Below are 21,241 nucleotides of genomic sequence, written 5' to 3' on the forward strand. Positions count from 1 at the left end.
AGCTGTTGGAGAGAGAAAGAACGCACGTGCAGCGAGGAGAGTTGCGCATGCGTAGTGTGAGTGCGGACTACGACGCCGCGGGACATAGCCCGAGCAAGAGATGCTCCGCATCTAAAAGGGGCAATGCAACAGCTTTCGTACCTTCGGTAAATACTGCTTAGAATCATTCCTCGACATTTAGAGCCTGTAAAACATGCGTTAGTTCTTTCTTCCCACATGCAATGGCAGTTGTGAAAGAAATTCAAGAAAAACGAGCGGAGTTCATCCCGTCAACTCAATGCCAGGAGGCGATTATATGCCCCCAAAGTTTGACATGGCCACGCGCTGGGGTTGACGAAGCAAGGGGCATACGCCGAGTTCCTTGCATCATTAAGCTTTGGCTACTCCCGTTGTTGCAGCAATTGGGCATGATCCACTGCCAAAATGCAAGTCGAGGTGTTGATTGTCACGAGCACAAATCGAATGCTCACGCAATGGTCGTGTCCACCGTCAGAGTCGCATTTAAATATTGTCACTGCAGGAATCAATGGCGGTCTTTGAAGAGAGAACCCAAGGGGAAACCACGTGATCCCCCAGAGTACGTCACTTGAAAGGCGATGTTGAGAGTTGAGAGGCACCTTGACCTTCAATTTGTTTCATTTTTCTACATAAAAACTAGTGCTCGTAAGAAAATACGGTTTTCTGTTCTTTGATCCATGGGTGACAGATTAATTTCCGCAGTTAATTGGCCAAAGTCTGAAAATCGTTGCACCACCCCTTTAAATAAAAACCTACCTGAACTCGTGAGGTTATTCCCAAACTCCCACTTGCCCACTTCTAAAATAAGTTAATTTTAAGTTAGTACCTATATTTATAGGCTGTGAACTCAGAAAATTCAATGCCTAATTTGGGATGGCAAGTAAATGATGGCCTTAACATAAAAGTAAACTTATAAAGATGCCCCGCTATACCTAACTGAGGGAACTTATAAATTTTCTGGCTATAGTTTCTAGCCTGACGATAATTTTAAGTGTACTCTGTACGCCAAAAATTAATTAAACCTTTTTTTTTGTGGGGGAGAAGCACAGTTTTTCCCCGTACCAGCCATCCATAATCCGAACTGCGTAAGCAATGTAGGATCGTCTGCGGAAAGGTCGGCCAGAAAAACCTTTGTCCACAGGGTGGGACACGAGATGCCACACCCAGATGGTTTACTGCGAATCGCAGCTCACCTCTTTGGCAAACGCAACGGCCGTCTTGTCCGGCTCGAGGTTCACGTCGACGTCCGCCGGCGGAAGGTCGATGCGCACGACGCACACCGGATGCTTTGCTGATGTGTGCTGCGCACTGTCCACGGCCAGGGAGAACTCCCTCTGGAGGCACTGCGTGCACGGAGACCGCATCCGCCATTCAAAGGCACCGAAGCTACGTCTGTACCCCTCACTAATACCTACCCTAAAATGCCAGGGGAGCGCCAACCCCACTTTCCCTGAAAGCTGGATTCATCTAGACAAGGGCACTCGTCTGGTCAAATTGGGCACTTCACATGCAATTTGCTGCACAGTGCAATCCACTTATAACAATAACTAAATAACCCGAAAATTCAATTGTTATAACCGGTCATTGTTGTATCTGGACTAGAAGCTGAGCATTTTTAGTCTAGAAACTGTAGAAACTGATCGTCCGCTACTCCTAGCTATTGCCGTCCTGCATCTTGTAAGGCTTTTGGAAGACCGCCGGCTCTTTACGAACGATGACTGAAGGTCCGTTCGCGCGCTAGCAATTGCTCGCAACCTGGTTCTCACGATCTCTTATGACGACAGAAAGCACTGGCACGTTGGTGCCGTCTACGAGGTGACCCTGGAACTGCACTTCGCTAGAGTGAAGGCTTTGGGGTGTTTGCGTGACGAAATGCATGCACTACCTACGAGAAATGGACGTCTAATGTGTCATCGGAAGTTTTTCGAGCCAAAAAAGAAAGAATGATACACGAAGAATGTAGGAGACGTACGGAAACTGAGTGTGTTGCGCGGCTACCCGACATGTGGCACCGGCGCACTCTCCCGCTGTAAGAAATTGCGAGCGGTTTTAAGGTGCACTATCGTAATCAGTTGCAAGTATGCGAAACAGCTTACCCATCCAGAAAGGGGAGAGGAATCAGCTCTAACGGTTCTTTGATTCTAACAACTTGACATTCTAATGCTTAGTACGTCAACATGTTTATGTTGACATACTACTGTTGACATAGTAAGACATCATACTAAGCATGTTTATGAAAACATGCTTAGTACGAAGCATGGAGCTTCATCATATGCATGATCGCTCCCTCTCGCTACTCCTCCTCCCCTCCACTTGCATGCAGTATACAGGCACATAGTAACTCGAGTGCTTCTACAAGCAATTCAAGCAATACAAACAAGAGTCGTTTTACACCGATTCTTCTTTGGTGCATTCGTATCTTTACTATGGAATAATTTTCTACGGCATACCACATTTTTTTGGACTATAGTTCACTCCCTGCATATAATCTGCAAAAACAAATTTTGGCTGAAAAATTTTTTTTCTTTTTTCTCAGATAGTTTGCATTACATAATTTGCGCATAAAAAAATTCTGTTACGCGGCAAACATTAATAAAATGCCTCCTTTAAGGTGGGACTAGGGTACTTAAATATGTTTTTTTATTTATCGAGATACCTTGCTGAAAGTTGGCATGCATATGTATCACTGGATGGTGATTTCAAATCTGCAGTTGAATTTCAGATATCTCTTTTAGAACGAAAGATATGCAAAATATAAAATTCCAATAAGGTAATTTCTTACGGGTCGTTATGGTAATTTCACATCAAAACATTATATTTAAACAATATGCAGTGATTTCCAAGGGTTCACCATATATCCTAAAGCTAATTGAATGTTTATAAAGCCATTTTGTCTACCAGAAATAAATCATGGAATTTCAAAGCAAAAACTTGTCACTAGATAATCCACGTTTCAGCTAATTACTTTTGATCTATTGATTCTAGACGAAAAAGAAAAGCTTTAGGATACACCTCAGTTGTTACTGAAAACAATGATACCAAGCTTACTGAAATCCACCTATGCAAACATTATAAAAACTTCCGTAAGGCAACAGCTCTAGACAAAAAAGGACAAAGCTGAGAAAATCGCACTTGAAGTTTCTCCGATGTTGGCACTTTTACATATCAAGTCTAGAGAAAAAGAAAAGCTTTAGGGTGCAGTTCAGTTGTTGCTGAAAACAACAACACCAAATTTATTGCAATCGGCTTATGGAAACATAATCAAAACCTCCGTAAAAAATGGTACCTGACAAAAAAACAAACAAAAAAAACATGAAACCACAAAATCAGTTCAGTAGTATCCGATGTGCGCACACGGTCATAGCAGTCCTGGGCTGTAGTCCTGGGTCCTGGCAGGCTTGTGTCTCTTGGCCATCCTCTTCTTCACCTTTTCACTCTCAGAGTGAGCCTTGTTGGCCTTGCGAAGCCTCCGCCTGTCTTTCTCAAGACTCCTGCGAATCAGGCAGCTACCTGTGCTGTAGCCAAGCTGTGCTGCTACAGCCTTGCTCGTCTTTGCCATTCCCTGGTTGAAGCGTGACATGGCTTCAGCGACAGCCCTCTGCACTGACAGTAAAGAGTCATGTGTGTTCTTAGAGTTCTGGCCCCAAATCACAGAGTGTAGGCACTCTAAGCCGCTCTGCGTCATGCCATCACTGCAGCGCTTCAGGAGTGCCCGGTCGCCCAGCCTCTCAAAGACTGGCTCCAGCGCAGTGCGAATGAAGCCTGGCAGTGGGTTCTTGTGTGGTGGTGGCTCCTCGTGGTTGGCCAGTGCCCGGTGGTAGGAGCACCAGGAACTGTCCCCCTCGGGACAGTGGCTGTGGTCCGGAGCTTCATCTGTCGACGTCATGTGCAACAAAGTTGCTTGCACTGCCCTTTCCATCCCTGGCACATCATGCTTGTGGCTTCTCAAGGCGTACCCATAGTAGTTTGTTATTTTTTTTATCTTGTCCTGAGTCAGCTTTCCCTTTCCTCCGAGCGACTCTCCCTGTGCCTTCTTCTTCTCCACCAGGGTATGAAGAGCTGCTCCCATCCGCTTGTGTACAGGGTTCAGGCAGTCTTTTTTCTCAATGTCGAGGTATCCATAGACGCTGTCTTGTGTCAGGGCATGGAAGGTGCGGCTGTCACCATCGGAAAGGATGGTGGTGTAGCGCAGTCCATTCTTCGCCAGGGACCGCCTGAACAGAATGAGGGCTGCCTCGGCTTCCATTCGTCCTGCGTTGCAGTCTATGTTCTTCATACACTTGTGGTTGATCACCCAGTCCCCATAGCTGTCGTCATCTGGGTCAGGTGCACCCTGGCAGCCACGGCAGTACCTTGAGAGGACAACATGGTCCAGCACTAGGCCAGTGTACAGCTCGAGGATGCACCCCACTGCGACGTTAGAGTTGTGTCTGCGCGTCTTCAAAAATTATATCTACGTTTCCGGGAGGATTGAGGAAGCTCTCGTAGACGCCCTTCACCACCTCAACACTCGCTGCTTCTGTGGCTGTTGCTGCTGCCTGGCAAGCCTGCACCATGGTGTCCATCTGTCCCCTGAACGTCTTACGATGAAGCCCTCGGTGGGAGAGGTTCAAGGTTGCACAGAAGTCTGCAAGCGCAGTCGCCCCTTTTCCTATGCTCTGTATTCCCTTCATCGCCCTCAAGTTGATCTCGAAGGGCGTAATCTTGGCTTCCCCGGCGACTCGTGGAGAAGAAAATTGACTCTCAGCGAAATCGCAGCTCGAACACGTAAGGACCAACTTCACTGCCCGGCCGTATTGCCTCTCTTCGCGCTTCGAAAGTCCTACGGTAGCCATTCCGCACTTGCCGCATGCCGTGGACACAAAAGAGTTCTTGTAGCACTGTCATGTCCACGATGACGTACTCCGTGCCGCGGTCGGTGTCGTCACTCTCCATGCAGACGTCGAGGAGCTCAAACTTCCGTGAAGTCGCCGACTGATCTGCCAACGAAGCCTTTCTGTCGTCCGCACGTTGTTCGCGCTCCACGCACTCCTCCTCCGTGTAGAACACAGTGTCGATTCGATCCCTAGACGAACTTGGTCCAGCCACGTCCACGAGCGGAAAAGCGGCTTGAGGCATCGGCGAAGTTGTCGAACACAAACTCGGTCCAGTCGCGTCCACCAACGGTAGAGCGGCTTGCGCCATCGGCGAAGTCGAAGGTGTCGTTTTCCTCGATGCCGAGGTCTTCTTGTTCAAGGCACGTCTCCTCTTTGTGTTTAATCTTTGCGTGCTGGCCTTCAAACGGGCGTCCCCAGCCATCAGAACTCGAGGTGAACTCGAAGCGCGCAGACAGAACGAAACAAAGAACTACGACGCAGGAGGGCAAATATATACGAAAAGGGAAAGCTAAACAAAGTGGAGGTATCAAAATATTTACATGAACGATGCGAAGAAGACAGGGAACATACAAAAACACTGAAAATATTGATATAGAAAGTGGAGAAATGCGAAGGCAGCGTGCGTCTCGAACGGCGGAGCGAGCGAAAGCAGACGGCGCGGGAGCTTGCGGAGCGACCGGGACGACGCGCTGGGGAAGCCAGGAGAGGAGGCGCGCGTTTCGGCCAATGAGAGAGCTGCGCCTCGGAGAAGCGCGCGCTTTGCCCAATCAGCGTCTTTCCTAGCGCTGGTGACGGCCTTTTGTGCGGCATCGATGACGTCGTGGCCTTGAGCGGTACACCGCCTTGGAGCGCGGAAAAAATAAGCGCGGGAAACCAGCTTTCGAACAAGACCAAGATGGCTCCGATCGGACGAGCCGTTGCGGAGCTCCGACGGCTTGAAGTTTTAGAGTTTAGGCTTGAAGTCAGGTCTGTCAACGCTTACAAATTGTCATTAGTTTCATATTTAGAGATCGAATTGAGCATTTATATTTTGTGAGGACATACTCTGGACTATGTAGACCTCAAAATCGTGAACTTTGAAAAAAGAAATTTTTCGCGATTTTTTTATATTTTAAGACCCGCGTCCCCCCTTAATTGTACAGAAAAACCTTCTATCATACTGAAATTGCGCCAAACTTAATCAGTCGTTCACGAAACGCCAGCATGTCTCACCATAATGAATAATGCTGAAAAGAAAAAACCCCAAAAAACAACCCTGCACATTCCACACCCGTGTATAGTTCGTACCGTGTCAAATCTAAACTTTTTAACGAGCATAGTCCACGGGCTATAGACCTTTCCAGCGGCAGCCTCGAACGAAGCGATTTACAGCGCGCGTCCCTGGTTTTGAAAGTGTACGTCAGTGTTGCCCGACGGCGCTGAGCTGTGGAGTTTCTAGTCAGTGGGCTGTGGCAGCCTGCGTTGGCGGAATTCCGGACGCTGGTAGCGGCTGAATTGCCGCGTTTTCTTTTTTATTTTGTGTTCTGTGGCGAACATGATTTATAGAGGCATTTAAGAAAGCAGTGCTCTATTTTTGGGAACAAAAACAAAGAAATGAAAGTTGTTTTGGTGAGTCCGTGCACGACAGAACAAACGCAACTGGAATGTTTGTTTCATTTTATGTTCATCGTTTTACGGCACCATACACTCAGCCGTGTCAATCTATATAGGTCAAAATATTTGACCACACATGATATCCGAACTGCATGGATATTCCCCGCCCACAACATGAAATTCAATGAGTCTCATCAATCGAACAAGATATATTGTACGTACCCCACGGTGCCGCGTTATCCGAACAGGATTTGAGAAAGGTCTCAAATAACAGAGCATATCCAATATACAGTGTCGACGATGGTCACTTCACGACAATCGGACGGAATCCGGCGAGTTATGGGGAACATGCAGAAGAGAGGTGCTTTGTTCCACAGCTTCAAAGCAAATGACCCGACCCTATCAGCTATTTTTTGCGAAGAGCCGGAACACAGCCGGGTAGGCTTTTTGGAGATTATCTCAAAACGTCGAACTGCCTACGTCGCGGGCTGCTTGATGTTCGCTCTCTTCGTTCGTTTCCTGCGAAGGCCGAGCAGGCTACGAGCCCTGGTATTCTCTGGTTCTCACAGTGGAAGCTAACATACAAAGGGTAAGCATCCTAAACAGGCGAATAAAGTAAAAACTTCCAAGAAAAGCCGGCGAACTCCAAATGCAAAATGCACGCTGACTGGGTTTCCACAGCTCAGGCGGGAGCCAGACATTTCTGGCTGATAGGGGTCGCTCGATTCGCAAAATGGCGGTGGCCAGAGCGCTCTTTTTGAAAAGGTCTATAGTTCGGGAAATATGGTACTACTCATTTTTCGTTCGTATCTCCTACATTTGTATTTTTATTATGGTGTCAGTACCTCGAGTGGCTGTACCAGCATTATCAGGCTACAACCTTTTTTTTTTTTTTTACAGTAAAACGAAAGTTTTGGTAAGTGTGCAGTGCTCGTAGACGTGCAATACTGATTTAATCAGCTTTTTTTTTTTAAACTGACTTTACTATTGTTGAGAAGTTCTATAGACAGAAAGCAGACATAGCCATTCTTATTCCTTAACGAGGGCAATTAGTAATGTATGAGCAGGGTAAGCTTTTACAAAATTGCTTTTGGCAAAGCCCTGCTGGTGCCAATGCGACACGATTACGACCCTAACAACATACAAAAAGAAATAACGAATAAAAATAACCACAAAGAACCGACCTGCGATATCTTCTTCACGAAAACCGGACGCCCATTCACGAGGACAATGCTTTTGTCTGGGTCGCAAGCACACAGTCCCTTGGCCACACCCCTAGCCTCCACCTTCGGCAGGAAGCACTTTATCGTCATCTGTAAAAGGAAACAAGTCGGTTAAGAACTAACCAACGTAAAAATGCGGAGTGGCGTGATCTTAAACACCCTTGCTGTATGCCTAAGCACAAGGTGGCACCAACGGATCATACGCCGTAAAACTAGACGGAAAAGTGTACGCCTACACGTAGAAAGCTCAAACTTTCACCGAATGTGCTTTGAGGTGATGCAGCGTAGCCGATTAAATTTGAAGACATAGCTCTCTTTCTGCGAATATTAAGACCAAGAAACCTACCAGATTCAACGGCGGATGGGTTTGCAGACGACCAGGTCGGCGACGCTTGCGGTGCGTGGCGCCGTCTCCCGATGGGCGCAACAAATGGACGACGCAAGCTGTCGTCTGCTTGCCACGCTTGTCGGGAGATGGCGCCATGCGTTACAAGCATTGCTGATTTGGTCGGTCGCGAGCCCATCCGCTGCTGGCCCTGGCAAGTTTATTGATTGAATTTCTTGCAGAAAGGAAGCCACGCGCCTTGAAATTTGACCAGGTAATACAGTGAAACCCGTTTAGAACGAACCTATGTACAGCGAATTATTGTCAATATCAAACTCACGAAAAATTTAAATAAAAATACATGTAAAAAGTATTTTCTATATCGAACAACACATCGGCTATATCAAACTTTTTTCCCCCGGGAAGGCTTCCAAAATGCGCAAAAAATCGTCTTCTAGCCTGTCCCTTCCCCCAAAAAAGAAGTAGGAAAGAAAAAAAAACTCTGAAAGCACAAGTTGCGAACAAAATTGGGCGAAGAGAAGCAATTCAGAAAGGAAGAAAGTTAAAAAAAAACACTCTGCACGCACGCACAGAAAAAGAATTTCATCCCAAAGCGTTTGCCCACGATGAGAAGTGATGCAAAATGGCAGATAAATTAAAATAAAAACTCTGCACGCATGCAAAAAAAAAACATAGAGCGCGTTGTAAGGCGGGAGTGAAGAGATGAGAGAAAGAGAAGCTTTCGCCTTACAAGGAACTCATCGTGGAAGTTCGTTGTAAATGATTTTGCTATATCGAACTTCTTGCTATATCGAACTGATCGTAGCGTTTCCTGCAGTTCGTTATAAATGGGTTTGACTGTAGGCACCACCTCAAAGCACACTTACTGAAAGTTTGAACTTTCTATGAGCAGGCACTGATTTCTGCGGCTCATTTGATGGCGTAAGCTCTATGTTCATAGAGTAAAATCGCACTCGAGCAAATATTTCAGAATAACGAACTTGAAAAAAATCCCCGGCGGTTTTGCTATCCATTCTATGCAAAAATGTTTCAGTTAAACGAATTTCGAAATAGCAAATATTTCAGTTCAACAAACTTGATTGGTAAACCCAAAATTATTTTTGCAACCAGTTCAACAAAGTTTTGTGCTCTGCAGTGCTGGCATAGCCAATGCCCGCCGCCTCTGCAGCGGCGGCGTATTATCGCTGGCGTTTACAGCGTCGCCGAGGCAAAGCGGTGCTGCGGTAGACGAAAACAAACCATGTGGTGTGTCTGTTTTTCTTTGTCATCGCTTCCATTCGGCCATCTTAGTTTTGGGTAACAACGGCAGGACGGCAGTTTGTGCACCCACTTTCAGGGAACCCCGGAACTGGGGGAGGGGGAGGCAACGGCGGCTTGAGCACTCGCTGACATTTTCCGGGGGTGTTGGGCAGTATGCTGAACCCCCGTGCATTTGGCTTGTTAGGAGAGGCACGTAGTTGCATGCCTCGCCACAAGATGGCGCCACGGCGGCATCGCGAGGACGCCTTCCGCGGGACTCGGAGAGAGGGCGCGCGGGATGTGCGGCTGGGGGGGGGACATCGGGAGACGAAGGGGGAGCGGGACGATGAAGGACGGCGAGCGGTGCGCGCGGTGATGCCGCGAGTGCTTGGGAATAAAGGAGTTCCGGTTATGAGAGTCCCTTTGTTCTGAAACCGCAAGCGAGCTAACGTGGAAGCTCGCTGGGCCCTGACAAGTGGGGGCTCGTCCTCTGAACCCGAACTACCCTGCTAGACCAACGGCAAGTCCTGCGAGGCAGTTTTACATCCTCATCTCGCCAGCGCGCCGACATGAGCACGAACAACGTGGTCAGCGAACTGCTGGCCCAGACGGACGGCAGTGCCATGGACCGGGAGCGATTGTCTTCGTGTGTGCGTGACGTGCTCCTGAACACACCGTTACAACAGGACACCGAGGCGCGCACGCAGGAGCCGACGCCTTGGAAGTGCGGTAACATCCAGTTGCCGAAATTCATCGGCTATGAGGACAGGCAGAGCCCGATGGACTTCCTCGACAAGTTCGAGAATTTTTGCCTGGTTACGGGCGTTCCGGACAGCAAGCGCGTCCGGCAGATCCTCCCGGCCGCACTGGAGGGCACAGCGAAGCTTTGGTGGCGCTTTGCGGGAGGCTTTGAAGACTGGGAGACTTTCGTAAAGGAGTTCCACGCCGAGTTTGCGTCTGTCGATTACAAGCATCGGCTGAAGGAAGAACTCGACCGACGCACACAGCACCCGCAGGAAAACTTGCGCCACTTCATCCACGTCATTGCCGAATTCTACGACAGGATCGGCGAGACGGTGTCCGACGAAGAGAAGGTGAGACGTGTCAGGCGTCAGATGCACCGAAAATTTCAAGACTTGTGCGAAGGGCTCACGTTCGCGAATCTGCGCGAGTTTGCGAGGGAAGCCGGCGGCGTCATGGAGCGTGCATGGCACCGCCTCAAGTACGTTCCGCCGCCGCCAAGAACGGACCAAGTTGCCAAGGACCTCGCTTTTGCGGAGCTGCACCCCGCAGTGCCCAACCAGTGCCCTCCATCCACGCTCGCTGCCGTGAGTGCTGGGGTGGCCCCTCAGCCATGGTGGCCCCTGCATCCAGCAGCAGTGCAGTCATCCTACTGCAAGGACCAGATGTGGGTTCCAACCACAATGCCCTGCCAGCCAGCACCGCAACTGCCACCACAATGGGCAGTGCAGCAGCCCCAAACTTTGGCTACCTCATTTCAACCTATGCCGCAGCCAACACCACAGTGGGCAACACCGCAGTGTCCAACCTGGGCACCAGCTGTGCCACAACAGGGTCAACAGTGGCTTCAGACTGCACAGCAGGCCCTAAACCTGCAGCCTGCCTCCAACAGAGGACAAGTGTGTCAACGCTGTGGTGGGGTTGGACACTCTGCCCGATACTGCGCAACTGGCAGACAACGCAACCAGCAACGCTGCTACAGGTGCAACGAACGTGGACATCTGCAGGCTAACTGCCCGGGAAACGGGCGAGCGTAGAGGCTGACCCGGCCAGCATCTACGAGACTGCCTTGCAAGTTGCAGCAACAGCCGGAGGGAGGGAGCCCTTGCTCGAGCTCACCGTGGGTAACCAGGTATTCCTTGCCTTGTTGGACACTGGGTCCAGTGTTAGTTTAATGGGGGACCCAGCTGTGGTGGCTGCTCAGGCTACTGGTGCAGGACTCAAGCGGGAGACCCATTCCCTCAGGTTGGCAACAGGATGGTCAACCACAACTCAGTCCATCAGATGCCATATCCGTTGGTCGGGTAGATGCCGCAAACAATGATTCATCCACATGCCAGGACTGTGCCGTGACATTATCTTGGGCAGAGACTTCTTGATCGCAGCGGGTCTATCAATACATGTGGCCCTCGGAGGTTGGACCTTGGGGACGGAGATTCAGGAGCTGGTCCGCTTTGGCAAATCCTCGGAAGTTCCACCTGTGGCCCTGTCCGAGGAAGTGTACTCACTGGAGGAGCTGTTTGCAGCGCCGAGAGAGGTTGAGACCTGCCCGGAAGAAGCCATAGTCAAGGGGACTCCGGGAAAAAAGGCAGAAGGCGACCCGCGGATAGTGACAGTGCTCAATGACTACAAAGACACTTTCACAGTACGACCTGGACGCACCTCGCTAATCCAACACAGCATCGACACTGGTGATAGCCGACCCGTCCGTTGCAAGATGCGACCAGTAAATGCAGAGAAACGAGCCATAATAGATGAATGCATCAGGGATCTTCTAGATCAGGACTTAATTGAGCCAAGCACAAGCTCCTGGGCCAGCGCCCCTGTCCTGGTGGCCAAGAAAACTGGCGGCTACCGACTCGCAGTGGATTATAGACCACTCAACGCAAGGACTGATGTCCCAGTGCATCCGATGCCCCGAACGGACTGGATCCTTGCGCAACTTGGCAAAGCAAGGTGGTTTAGTAGCCTTGACCTGTCCCAAGGCTTCTTCCAAATTCCAGTGGCAACACGGGACATTCCGAAGACTGCGTTTCTGTGTCACCAGGGAACGTTCCAGTTCAAACGCATGCCATTTGGCGTAGCCGGAGGCCCAGCCACATTTCAGGCCTTAATGGACAAAGTGCTTGATGGAGTGAAACACAGGTACTGCATGGCGTTCCTAGACGATGTCTTGGTCTTTTCAGAGTCGTTTGAAGACCATGTAGTGCACTTACGGGATGTACTACACAGGATTGCAGAAGCGGGACTCACCATCAACCCCAGCAAAGTGCAACTCTGCAAGCAGTCACTTAAATTCCTAGGCCATGTCATCTCTCCGGGTAAATGCCAGCCGGATCCAGAAAAGGTTCGAGCAGTTGAAGAGTACCCCACCCCAACATCAGTCAAACAGTTGCAGGCGTTCTTGGGACTGGTGGGATACTACCGCACATTCGTTCCACGATTTTCCGACATCGCAAAACCTCTCACGACGCTGCTCAAGAAGAATGCACCTTGGAGGTGGGAGCAGCCACAGCAGGAAGCTTTCAAATCCTTAAAGTCTTGGCTTACAGAGGAGGCAGTGGTGGCCTTGCCCGCAGTGGCATTGGCATCGCTGCAGTCCTGCTGCAGGAGAATGATGGACATTTCAGGCCAGTGTCCTTTATAAGCCGAACGTTGACAGAAGCAGAGAGAAACTACACCGTACAGGAGTGGGAATGTCTGGCAGTTGTATGGGCACTGGACAAGTTTCGCCCATACATAGAGTTTGCCCACTTTGAAGTACACTGCGACCATGCATCACTCTCATGGATGTTCCACACGGAGCAAACCTCCAGCAGAGTGAAGAGATGGGTGCTCCGTCTGCAAGGCTTTACCGTATTTACCCGAAAATAGGTCGACCACGAAAATAGGTCGACCCCTATTTATTGAGCCCACCGAGAATAAAAAAAAATAATTCAAATATAGGTCGACCTTTCTTTTTTTTTCTTTTTTTTTTTTAAGGAACTGGGGAAAGTTAGGGCAAAAGAAACAAACCTTTATTTACAGCACTCTCAGCTAAATCACAGGGCGATGTCAAAAAAGCTTCGTCAGCTTGGTAGACATCCTCGCAAATTGGCAACAATACTTCACTGACAGCGTTGTAAAAGGAATGACGACAAGAAGAAACGAAAGAAGGTGGAGACGGGCGAGCGACGAAAGATCAAACGCAAAGACGCGAGCAACGCTGCCAGCCTCGTGAGCAACACGCGACCCGCCGAAAAAAACAAACTAAAGTACCTCCGTTTTTTTTGTTTTTTTTGTTTGCGCATTTGCGAGGAATGGAGCGCATAGGAGGGCAAAGTGCAAAGTGCATGGCGCATCGCGTTCCTCTCCCTCGCCTTCCCCCTTGCCGAGCGAGGGGAACGCTACAGGCGTGATGGCGAAACTCGACGCCCGAGGTATGTGCGCGAGAGCCGTAGTCGGCGGCCACGGGCTGTCGGCTGCTGCTGTTCGGTTGTTTTTGTGCATCAAAAGCTTTTTGAAACAAGAAGCCGCGCGGCTCTACCGGGACGCCGGCTAGGTGATTGATAGCTCCATACCCTCGGTAGGGTTTCAAATTTTGGTCGCGAGTTAGGTCGAAATTCTTTGGTCACGATTATAGGTCGACCCTTAATTTTTGACAACATTTCCGAAAAAAAAAGGTCGACCTATATTCGAATAAATACGGTAAGTGCACAGTCAAGCACAGGCGGGGCAAAGCTAACATCCCTGCTGATGCCCTAAGTCGCTGCCCAGTGTCTGCTCCAGAGCCTCCTTCACCGTCTACTGCGGAGGACTGGTTTCCAATCGAAGTGAGTGACCCCGTCCCTTCAATTCGATTTGAGGAGGTTGCCGCCTCAGAGTCTGTGGACATATCACTGCTGAGTGATGGCAAAAGGCTGGCTGCAGAACAACGAAAGGATGAGCTTCTGAGAACAGTAATTGACTTCATGGAAAACAACTCTTTACCCAGTGATATTAGGGAGTCGCGTAGAATGCAAGACCTGGCAGCAGATAGTGAGATTGACGACACAGGTCTCCTGCTGTATGTGGGCCAGAACAACAAGGTTCCGTGGCTACCGCTCCAACTGAGATCACTGGTGTTACAGGTGGAGCACGACCATCCGCTTAGTGCCCATGCAGGATACTTTAAGACGCTCCGACGGACGGAGAGGCGATTCCACTGGCTTGGAATGAGGGCAGATGTGTCTCGTTACGTTCGTGCCTGCAAGACATGCCAGGCCTTCAAGCCACGACAACAAAAACCGAAGGGCCTTATGGATAGTTCTTGGGCCACTGGCCCCATGGAGCACTTGAGTGTCGACCTCATCGGACCGCTTCCTGCCACAGCCAAACAGAACAAGTACATCCTGGTCATCCTGGACAAGTTCACGAAGTTCATTGAGCTCTGTCCTCTCCGGGCACCAACATCTAGAGCCATTGTGGAGCGGATGGTGGACATCTTCTGCCGACATGGGGTGCCCCAGAGCATCTCCAGTGATAACGGCCAACCATTTGTAAGCGGATTGTGGAAGGGAGTGCTCAAGCACTGGGGCATTGCAGAACGCCATACGGTACCCTACAGACCAGCAGGCCAGACAGTCGAGTGGCACAATGCCACAGTCAAGCAGGCTATTGCAGCCTACTGTGGCACCCACCGTGACTGGGACAGGCGCCTCCCAGAGGTGGCATTTGCCATGAGGACGTCGGAGAGTGTGGTGACCGGGTACACGCCAGCCTTCCTCTGCTACGGCCGAGAACTTCGAACCCCGTGGGAGTTTCGCCCACAGGGACACTCCGAGACCCAGCCGTCCACTTCTCACGTCTTCAGTGCAGAGCTGAGCCAACACCTTAAAGACGCCCTCGCCTTTGCGAGAGACCACCAACGCAAGGCGCAGGAAACACAGCGACGACACTACAACCGGAGGCGACAACAGTGCGAGTTTGCTGTGGGTGACTTCGTTCTGCGAGACTCGCACACACTGAGCAACGCCAGTCGGGGAATCACTGCCAAACTTGCTCCTCGACGCTCTGGACCCTTTGCCATTGCGGCCCGGACAGGGGAAAACGTGTACAGACTGAAGCACCCTACGACGGGCCGACGGTGTGGACTGGCCAATGTCGACCAGTTGGTGCGGTACTATGATTCATAGGCATTGCTATTCACATTATGCACAGATTAAGGAGGGGGGATCTGTTAGGAGAGGCACGTAGTTGCATGCCTCGCCACAAGATGGCGCCACGGCGGCATCGCGAGGACGCCTTCCGCGGGACTCGGAGAGAGGGCGCGCGGGATGCGCGGCTGTGGGGGGGACATCGGGAGACGAAGGGGGAGCGGGACGACGAAGGACGGCGAGCGGTGCACGCGGTGATGCCGCGAGTGCTCGGGAATAAAGGAGTTCCGGTTATGAGAGTCCCTTTGTTCTGAAACCGCAAGCAAGCTAGCGTGGAAGCTCGCTGGGCCCTGACAAGCTCAAGGCCTACTGAAAAATGCCCGCACCCCTCCCACCTGCCCTCTGTGTTCCAGTTGTTGCTCAGCTCCGCCAAGCCACGTACTTGGCTAAGGGCAAGCACGTGGTTCTGTTCTTGTTACGGCTGGTTGCCTACCAAATCAAGGTTCAACCTTTACCCACGAAATTCCAGAAAAAAATTACGAAGTAAAACAAAGGGCCAGTAAACCGTGGACGACGCAACAGCTTCAAGGAAATGAAGAGAAAAAACAAAACAAAAAGAAAACGGCGTTTGCGGCTTGCATGGCAGTCAGGGATATCCCCTCTCTTCACCTGCTTCATCGTTTTTCTGGGGCCTTCCCATACCGATGGTACAGTGTAGACCGCACATAACGTATGTCGCGGGAGTCGCGAAAATCCACACTATAAGCGGTACCGCGCTATAACCAAAACATAAATTTTTCAGGCCAAAATACATGCCATGAGACAACTTACCTTTGTAAAAGAATTTATTTTATGTTAGGTGAAAAAGAAAGCTTAGTTTGAGGAAAGTCTTTATTTCACCAGACTAGTACAGTTCTGTCTCAAGCGTGTCACACATTTTGAAAGAAATGAGCGGCTTTTGCCTGCGCAGCCTTTTAACGGCGTCGCGGGTTGCGAACTGACGTTGCGAGCGTTCAGGATTGCTAACCCTAATCACTTTTCTCCGGAGATGAAAACGCGTGAAAATTCGCATCCTTCATATGGTACGCGCCAGTAATACCTTGAAATTGAGCACACGCATGAAATGCGCCAAATAAGAAATCCGGGCGATATTCGAGGACACAAATGCTTAGAAATCACCACTGTAGTCGAAGTAAACAAATACGATGACACGGACGTTTCTGCCGTCTTGAGAGCGCCGCCACGACATCGCCACACGAGTAGGTGGATTTTCCCTTCTAGTACGTGCTGGGTTATCATAGCGACACACTACGAAAATTCACAGTCAAGGATAGCGCTTTTACGCGGAACGATGAGATGAACGCCGTCTACGAGGACAATCGCGATAGAAGCAGCCGGCCCGCGACCGGCACGCAACGTGCGCGAACACTTCTCCTCGATCTGCGATTGGTCCGTTGTTGCGGCTGTCTGTTTCCAACGCAGCGGACGAACGCACGCACGTGAACGACACGTGCGTGCGTTTCTCCGTCGCTATGGCAACTGAAGCCTCTCTCTTCGCTTCTCCCCGCTTTTTCGAGGAACCTCCTTGCCCCGCAAATGCCGCTTGCGGCTTGCGCCGTCAACGCCGTTATCTAGTGTCGCACAGGGAAGCGTGCTCGCTGCTCCGGTCGTCGGCGCGGTCGGCGGGCTGTGCCAGAAACCGCACTATAACCGGTATTTCCCTTCGCACGCCTGCATTTTAAGCGGTATGTAATTACATGGAGTTCTATGGGAGGCGAACCGGTGGTTTAAAAAAAAACGCGTTATACCCGGTCCTGCACTATAAGTGGTTACGTTGTAAGTGGTCTATACTGTAATCGGTTCATCAAACGACGTTTCATCCACAGATAGTTTTATCGACACGCAATGACTCATTGACATGCAGGGGAAGGTGCAGCGAACTGTTTCTGATCACCCAGCCAGCCGACTTCTCCGTTTTGCTTCTATTTCGAGCAGTTACGTTTCCCAAAAAAACAAAAAAATTCTTCTAGCTTTTTTTTTTTTTTTTTTTTTGCAACATTGTTTTTTTTTGGTGGTTTGAGCAATCACGAGGGTGAGGTAATTGTTTCTGTGGGGAGAGCGGAAGCGCGAGGCGGGGAGATGGTCTGCGCGAGAAGAAAGCCCTTCTTGAACGAGGGGACTGCCTGCAGATGTAGCAATAAAGGGAGAGAAGTGGGAGTTGGGAATAAGGTATCCCAACTCCCAAGGCAAGAGGAGATCTTAGCAGGCTACACAGGTTATCAAGGGAGAGATCGCAGTGCAGCCTTTGTCGATGCACCGCTATCACGGTGGTCGTCGGAGACATCAAAGAATCGCGGCATTCTCGCCTGCATTTCTGTGTCTTGTTTTCGAAACACCATGTGGTGCTTGGTGAGCCAGGCTGCTATGTTCAGGCGGGCACCCTATTATACACCCCAGACTGGTTTACCCTCTTTTCAAAGACGACCATAAAAACAGGAAACATGCAGAAATTAAAAAGGGCATCGCCAGTGAACGTTTACCGCCAAAGGACGACCGCATGCACCAATGGTAAACTTTTTCGGGAAATTTTCAAAAATGCATTGTTATAACTTTTCACAGGAACAGAACTGCACCGAAAACTTTTACAGAGATGAGTCCAAGATTAAAATACACCTTCATTTAAAATGTGAGCTTTATACCTACGTGCAGGCACCCGATTTTCCAGTGCATCCCACGTCGACACCATAGGTCGATGCCACTGTACAGCTGCGTACTACTATTGGATCAGATTGTGTCAACATTAAAAAGTAAAATCTTGGCAATGTTTTCTTGTTTTTTTTTTTAAATTTTAATTTAAATTTTCTTATTTTTCTCCTTCCCCTCCCTTTATTTCGATCTCTAGCCCCCCCCCCCCCCATATAAAATGCACTCCCAGGGTCGCTGCCCACTTTCGTAATGAGTATGACGAAACAGAAGCGGTTGTCTCTATCAGACGAGCTCAAAATTCTTCAGCGTCTCAACAACGGTCAAAGACAAGTGGACGTTGCGAAGGACTATGGGATTCCACCGTCGATGCTGTCAATGATGGTGAAGCAAAAGTTGAAGCTTGAAGGAGAAACTGCGTTCAATCCCAACAGGAAACGACACTGCATGGGACATTTTGAGCTAGTGGACGATGGCTTTGCAGTATGGCTTCATCACAGCAACAAGATGTGCCAGAGGAAGTGCACAAAAACATAGACTCTCTGGACAGCTTTTGTTACTTCATGCACCTCAAGAGCGCCGATGCAAATGAAAATTACAGATTTTTTATTCAAAATGAGAAAGGCAGCAACGCAACTGTTATGAATTTTGTATATATCGACGTACATGACTCCATAAATTGCACTTCACACTTTAGACTCTATGTACCCATGCTGTGCCCTATGCTGTTCCATATATATAGTGAACATTCAGTTACGTGAACTATTTCCTTAAGGCCCTTGAAGTTTGCTCAAGTGAGAGTTTGCTGTAGACTCCAATTTGAGAGTTTTAGGCTAAATTGAGACATGACAAATGCGGGTCGGTCAGATGCGAGCAAGTCCAGCACCACAATCTGCCTTTCAGGGCAGCTCGCTTCGTTGCTGCGCTTTCACCCGCTTCCACAAACCATGCAGGGTATGCAACATGTGCATTAATTGGCACGTTTGTTTCTACTTGTGAAACAAATGCAAACACACGAAGGCGCTCTATGATCGGATGGTCGCCTACACTATTTAATGAACAATCCTTCAAAACACTTTGCTCCTGCCTCATAATTCTCAGGTATGTGCACCACTCCCTTACAGCGCCCCTTTGTGAGCACAACCCCTTTTGCAATACACCCTTTCATCTTGTCCAGCATACATAAAAACACCGTGCTCTAACGTCTGACGAGGCTGGCTTGACAAGAACAGGGCATTCGGGGTTCTGCCATGCCCCTACAGTACTGCTCCTACACTGCTCCGTCAGAATCGAGCAAAGGCCTACCCTACCACGTGACCCCACTGCTTTCCCGCTCGAGGACCATAAAGAGCACCCATCCCCATTTTTACGTAGCCATCTATAACTTTTCGGCGGGTGCTTGCTGCAGTAGCTTATGGTAGGTCTCTTTGAACGACAGCTTTTCTACCGAGGCGGTTTGTCCAGCCACACTGCTCTAGCGTGAATGCATTTTAGATTCTTAGTTTCTGGATTTGTTTCGCCCAACTCGTATACTACGAGCCAGCCAGCTATCATCTAAGCTATGGTGCCTGAAATGTGCCTCTGATTGGCGTGTTCTACGTGCCATTACACCCACGCGTCCAAAGTGGTTCCCGGGTAATTTCACTGGATGTCAAGGCCTCAGCAGTTGGTTGTAGTAGTTCCGGCAGAAAAAAAGAATGGTCGCAAGTGTCAAAGTCGTTGCAGCTTCTTGTAGCTACCGAAGCATCTGTAGATCGTCAAGCTGGAAAACGACCCCCAGTGGAACGGACCTTTGCCACCACCACCTCCGTCACTGTGGTACCACCCGGATCATGGCGGGTGATAGCACGGCGCAAGTGCGACGTTGTTGGGGGAAACTCAAAGGGCCACGAATGAAGACGAGGCAAACGCACCAGCCTGAGACGAGTGCCAGGCTCCATATAGCACAGACACGGCTGCCCAAAGTTCTCGGGAGTAAAGTCGCCGGATCCTGGGAAAGTAGCGCCATCGCCTTCCCCGCCTGCTATCGCGACACAAACATACACTAACATACAGACAGCCAAAACATCACGAGGTGATTAGCTAATCGATCTCTGTTGCCATAACAATCGCTGATTCGGTTCCTTCGAAGCTTCGAGGGGGTCATTCTGAACCAGCTGCTCCGAAACTTCTACGGAGTGCCATCGTACTGAAAGAGATCCTCGCCGATGCAAACGCCTTTGGCAATGCATGTACACTTAACTAGTCAATAACGCTTACCTCTGCAGGTCTCCTACGACATTGTTATCCTCGCATATTTCGAGACGGGAGAGTTCTTTTTAGATGTTGCCAAGCATTGAAGCTACACGTGCTGGCAGAGAAAAGTTGTTCAGCCGATGTGCGGATAGCAAAACCTCGGTGCGCAAGAAATGTGTCTTCCATAAAACAACCTTCCACAGCAAATTTGGATCAGCTCATCAAGAACAGAGAGACCAAGGAGAGACATGCTCATTCCACGAACCAAAATAATGACCGTACGAGAAGTTTGGCGCTACTTTCCCAGGATTGAGCGATTAGACGGGAAGAAAAAAGGACGGCATACCGTTCCACTTTCGTCGCGGAACTCCGCATAGTCCATTGACTGCAGAACGGGAATTCCAAACACTTGGCAGACGGCCTCCCTGAGTGTCTTGGCTGGGGTCTTTGTCCAGATGACGCTTCCATTGTGATGGAGACTGATGCCCACACCTTAGACAAAATGAAAAGATTAACAGTTTTACATTTTTTTTTTGACTACTGTAGTCCACACATGGTACATGGTCAGCATAATAAAAAATTGTCATGCACAGCACCTTTTAAAGAATGTTTGCTTTATTAGTGCACAGCAAAGTATCATACAAAAATTGTCCATAAATTGTTATTTCAAACTCCACCTAAAGATTTCTTCATAATTTGGAGCGCTTGTATACCCACTTCTGTTTTCATGGCAGCATTTTATGAAACATCTTGAAACATTCTCTGTCATGGAACGTTATGAGTGTATATTTTGGTTGCCTTATTTTCTGGTATTTTCAAAACTGCGAGTGTTAGTGATGTTCTAGGATGCTACATGCTATCTTCATCAATGTGAGTGTCTTTGTTCTTGTTTTTTAAGGCTACTGTTTTGTCCGATCGACAAACAACTCTCGCGTGATGACCCTAATAATGGCAAACAGTCAATCGAAATAAATAAAAATATAAATATAAATTAACATTATAGCTTATTCATAAAATCTGTCGCGTCTAACCATATTGAACGATCCAGAAAAAAAGAAATCCTCCTATATTACGGACCGTGAAAAATTTCAACTTTAAAACATGTATACAATCTGTGGACCAGAGTGTGAAAAATACGGTAGGTATCTGATG

The 21,241-nt window shown here is 49.2% G+C and overlaps 1 protein-coding gene across 1 annotated transcript in view; it reads right to left on the bottom strand.

The window, feature by feature from the left end:
• LOC8041835 (PMS1 protein homolog 1) overlaps window positions 1-21,241 on the bottom strand; it is a 52,300-nt gene that overhangs the window by 21,887 nt on the left and 9,172 nt on the right. Inside the window, exons 4-6 of the mRNA XM_029981859.3 lie at window positions 20,436-20,581; window positions 7,673-7,801; window positions 1,212-1,361 (exon numbers count right to left, since the gene is read on the bottom strand). Coding sequence (XP_029837719.3) covers window positions 1,212-1,361; window positions 7,673-7,801; window positions 20,436-20,581 — 425 coding nt within the window. The remainder of the gene's footprint in view (window positions 1-1,211; window positions 1,362-7,672; window positions 7,802-20,435; window positions 20,582-21,241) is intronic.

This window comes from Ixodes scapularis, unplaced genomic scaffold (genome assembly GCF_016920785.2).
Source record: "Ixodes scapularis isolate PalLabHiFi unplaced genomic scaffold, ASM1692078v2 PGA_scaffold10__122_contigs__length_95168666, whole genome shotgun sequence".
NCBI lineage: Eukaryota > Metazoa > Arthropoda > Arachnida > Ixodida > Ixodidae > Ixodes > Ixodes scapularis.